We start from the raw sequence: 4,284 nt of genomic DNA, 5'->3' as shown, positions 1-4,284 counted from the left end.
GCAGGAATATGGAACTTCCCAGTCTTAAGCTTTGACACTTTTCAGTAATAGCTTGGTTTTAAGTAAAGAACAACACCCCATCTTGCCAGATTGAGGTGGCCAAATGACTGCATTCACACAAGCACCCTACGTGGGGTCACCCAGGAAGTCCCAGCCCTATAGGGCTCCAGCAGGACTCACAGCTGTAATGACATTCCCATCGTGCCCTGCCACAGCTTCATCCAAGAGCATCAGCTTGTCCTGCAGGGAGCGAAATCTCTCTAGAGAGCAGACCTGGAGATAAAAGAGGTATAAGTAGGCATATGCGACACCAGGCAATCCCCAGGCTGAACCAGTACCCAAGGTAGTATCTATTCTTCCCCCCTAAGCCCTTCAGCATGAATAACTGCCCTCCCAGCCAGTGGAGAGCTTGTCATTTAGCTGAAACCACGTGCTGCGTGATCTCTCAGAACACGTCCACAGGGCTCACAGCTAGCCCTCATTACTGCCCAGCCAGGACAACAGAGACTGTACATTCAGCACAATCACCCTCCAGACAAAACTTCCTTGAAAACAACAAACCACCAGCTCTGACAGGAGAAGGGAAATCTGCAGGGCCCTTTCCATGGAGGAAAGCAGAAAAGTAAGAATCTTCCTCCCTGCTTCTTACCCCATAATTGTGGGTTCTCTCAGCCTTTGAAAAGGCTCATACAGGATAAAACCACAAGCTCCTTGTGTGCTCACTGAAAACTGAGGCAGCTGAAACTAAGATTCCAGCTCCAGTGTAACCAAGATTGCTTCTGTCTTCCTCTCTCCAACAGCCACCAAGAAGTGAAGTAAAGCTCCACACCCTCAGATTTTTTCTATAGGGAGCAGAAAGGGCAGAGAGGGACACAGCCGTACAGACACCTCCTGTCAGAGCCTAGCTGAGGGGATGACTCAAGTAAACAACGCAACAAATTCTGAAGGTCTCCTGCTGCTCCTGAGCTAGTGCGATCCCAGCACTGCCAAAGCAGCAGATGCTGCAGGCAATGTGGATACCCCCTCTGCTCTGGAAACAGCTCAGAGCACAGGGAAGTGTAAAGCTGTTTAGGACCACACAACCTACGTCCCTCGCAAGCAGGTAGAAGTCAAAAGTCCTTACCTTGCCCCTCTGCATTCGTCTAACTGTATCTTTGGGGCTCCAATCACTGCTGTAATCCTGCCACAAGAAAAATAAAGAGCTCTTGATCCTCAAGAGGCCAGATCACACCATCAGTTCCCAAGCTGCTTTCCACTTGTGCTGGATCAGAGTGATGGCGCGTGTGTAGGTTCTTAGACTTACTACTCAGCTGCCCCAGGGGAGTTGTTAGTAGGATGTGTCCCTGCAGTGGTGAGGTGCCAGTGCTGGGCTCTCAGACCGCATGCTGGTCGGGAGGGCAGCTAGAGCGATCAGGTGCTGTAGGGACGGGGTCAGGAAGGCCAAGGCACAGCTGGAGCTGATCTCGGCAAGGGATGCAAAGAGTAATAAGAAGGGCTTCTATAGGTGTGTCTGCCACAAAATGAAGGTCAAGAAAGTGTACCTGTCCCTCGAGAGCAATATTGGCAAGCTGGTAACAACAGAGGAGGAGAAGGCTGTTACTCATCTATTTTGCCTCTATCTTAACCTCTCTTACCACACCTCCCGAGTTGGTGGACTGCAAGACAGGAGCCAGGAGAGCGACATGTATCCTGGGGGGAGTACAGGGACACTGTCCGGTTGTGTAGGGACGGGAGCAGGAAGGCCAAGGCATAGCTGGAGCTCAGCTTGGTGAGGAATGCAAAGAATAATAAGAAGGGCTTCTACAGGTGTGTCAATCAGAAGAGGAAAGTTAAAGAGAGCATGAACGTGACTGGCAGCTGGTTACGTCAGATGAGGAGAAGGCTGAGAGACTCAGCAACCTTCATGCCTCAGTCTTCACTGATAACCTCTCTTCTCACAACCCCCAAGTTAACGGACCGCAAGATGGGGACCAGGGGGCAAAGTTCCTCCCACTGTAAGTGAACATCAGGTTTGTGACCACCTGAGGAACCTGAACATACATAAGTCTATGGGACCGGATGAGATGCATCCCAGAGTCCTGAGGGAATTGGGGGATGTAGTTGCCAGGCCACTCTCCATGATATTTGAGAAGTTCTGGCAGTCAGATGAAGTCCCTGGAGACTGGGAAAAGGGAAACGCTGCACCCATTTTTTAAAAGCGTAGAAAGGAGGAGCCTGGGAACTACCGACCTGTCAGCCTCACCTCTGTGCCTGGGAAGATCATGGGACAGATCCTCCTAGAAGCTCTGCTAAAGCACATGGAGGACAGGGAGGTGATCTGAGACAGTCAGCATGGCTTGACCAAGGGCAAGTCATGCCTGACCAGCCTAGTGGCCCTCTGTGATGGAGTGACTCCATCAGTGGACAAGGGAAGAGCTATGGATGTCAACTATCTGGATTTCTATAATGCCTTTGACATGGTCCACCCTAACCTTCTCTCCTTCTCTCTAAGTTGCAGAGATATGGATTTGATGGGTGGACTGTTTGGTGGATATGAATTGGTTGGATGGTCACATCCAGAGGGCACTGGTCAATGGTCAATGTCCAGACTGAGATCGGTGACAAGTGGTGTCCCTTGGGGGTCCGTACTGGGGTCAGTGCTGTTTAGTATCTTCATCAATGACATAGACAGTGGGATCGAGTGCACCCTCAGCAAGTTTGCAGACAACATTAAACCAAGAAGTGTGGCTGACATGCCTGAGGGACAGGACGCCATACAGAAGGACCTAGACAAGCTGGAGAAGTGGGCCAGTGTGAACCTCATGAGTTCAACAAGGCCAAGTACAACGTCCTGCTCCTGGATTAGGTCAGTCCTCAGTATCAAGCGAAGCTGGGGACGATGTGATTGAGAGCAGACCTGTGGAGAAGGACTTGGGGGTACTGGTGGATGAAAGGCTGGACACGAGCTGACAATGTGTGTGCTTGCAGCCCAGAAACCCAACCATATCGTGGGCTGCATCAAAAGAAGCGTAACTAGCAGGTCAAAAGAGGTGATTCTCCGCCTCTACTCTGCTCTGGTGAGACCTCACTGTGTGGAGTCCTCAGCACACAAAAAACATGGACCTGTTGGAGCGGGTCCAGAGGAGGGCCACAAAAATGATCAGAGGGATGGAGTACCTCTCCGATGAAGAAAAGGCTCAGAATGTATAAGTTGTTCAGCCTGGAGAAGAGAAGGCTCTGAGGAGACCTTACTGCAGCCTTTCAATGCTTAAAGGGGGCCTACAGCAAAGATGGGGACAGTCTTTTTAGCAAGGCCTGTTGTGACAGAACAAGGGGTAATGGTTTTAAACTAAATGAAGGGAGATTTAGACTAGGTATAAAGAAGACTTTTTTTTTTTTATAATGAAGGTGGTGAAATACTCGAACAGGTTACCCAGAGAGGTGGTAGATGCTCCATCCCTGGAAGCATTCCAGGTCAGGCTGGACAGGGCTCTGAGCAACCTGATCTAGCTGAAGATGTCCCTGCTCACTGCAGGAGGGCTTGGACTAGATGACTTTTAATGGTCCCTTCCAACCCAAAACATTCTATGATTCTATACCATGCCCTGAAGAAGGAATCACAGAAACATACAATACTAGGTTGGAAGAAACCTCAAGGTTCATTTGGTCCAACCTTTCTTGGCAAGATGGTCCAGCACCCTGGAATGTTGCAGCGAGTCTAGAGGAGGGCCAGGAAGATGATGAGAGGGCTGGAACACCTATCCTGTGAGGACAGGCTGAGTTGGGGAGCCCAGAGAAGGCTCTGGGAAGACCTTACAGCAGCCTTCCAGTACCTAAAAAGGGCCAACAAGAAAGTTGGAGAGGACCTTTTTATGAGAGCATTTAGGGATAGGACAAGGGGTAATGGCTTTACACTGAAAGAGCGGAGATTTAGACTAGATGTAAGGGATTAATTCCTTTTTGTGAGGATAGCGAGACACTGCAACAGGCTGCCCAGAGGAGTTATGGATGCCCCTCTCCCCGGAAGTGTTGAAGGCCAGGTTGGATGGGGCTTTGAGAAACCTGATATAGTGGAAGGTGCCCCTACCCACGACAGGGGGGCTGAAACTGGATGATTTTTAAGGTCTCTTCCAACCTAAACCATTCTATGTTAGTAGACAGTAAGGTCCATCAACATATTCTTTAGAAGAATTGCATTTCAACAGGTTGTCCTCCTGGCGAACTAAAGTTCCAGTCTTGCCTTCAGAAGAACAAACAAAATACATGCACAATGGACAAACTCAAAACTGAGGGGGAAGGAGTCAG

The 4,284-nt window shown here is 49.7% G+C and overlaps 1 protein-coding gene across 1 annotated transcript in view; it reads right to left on the bottom strand.

Moving 5' to 3' along the window:
- The window catches only part of VIPAS39 (VPS33B interacting protein, apical-basolateral polarity regulator, spe-39 homolog), a gene marked incomplete at its 5' end in the record, with an annotated part of 15,861 nt that overhangs the window by 6,065 nt on the left and 5,512 nt on the right, over positions 1-4,284 (bottom strand). The window contains 2 exons of the mRNA XM_010136631.1: positions 181-273; positions 1,124-1,180. Coding sequence (XP_010134933.1) covers positions 181-273; positions 1,124-1,180 — 150 coding nt within the window. The remainder of the gene's footprint in view (positions 1-180; positions 274-1,123; positions 1,181-4,284) is intronic.

The sequence above is a fragment of the Buceros rhinoceros genome, unplaced genomic scaffold (assembly GCF_000710305.1).
Source record: "Buceros rhinoceros silvestris isolate BGI_N320 unplaced genomic scaffold, ASM71030v1 scaffold2865, whole genome shotgun sequence".
Taxonomy (NCBI): Eukaryota; Metazoa; Chordata; class Aves; order Bucerotiformes; family Bucerotidae; genus Buceros; species Buceros rhinoceros.
This window is presented reverse-complemented; position numbering and strand designations above follow the sequence as displayed.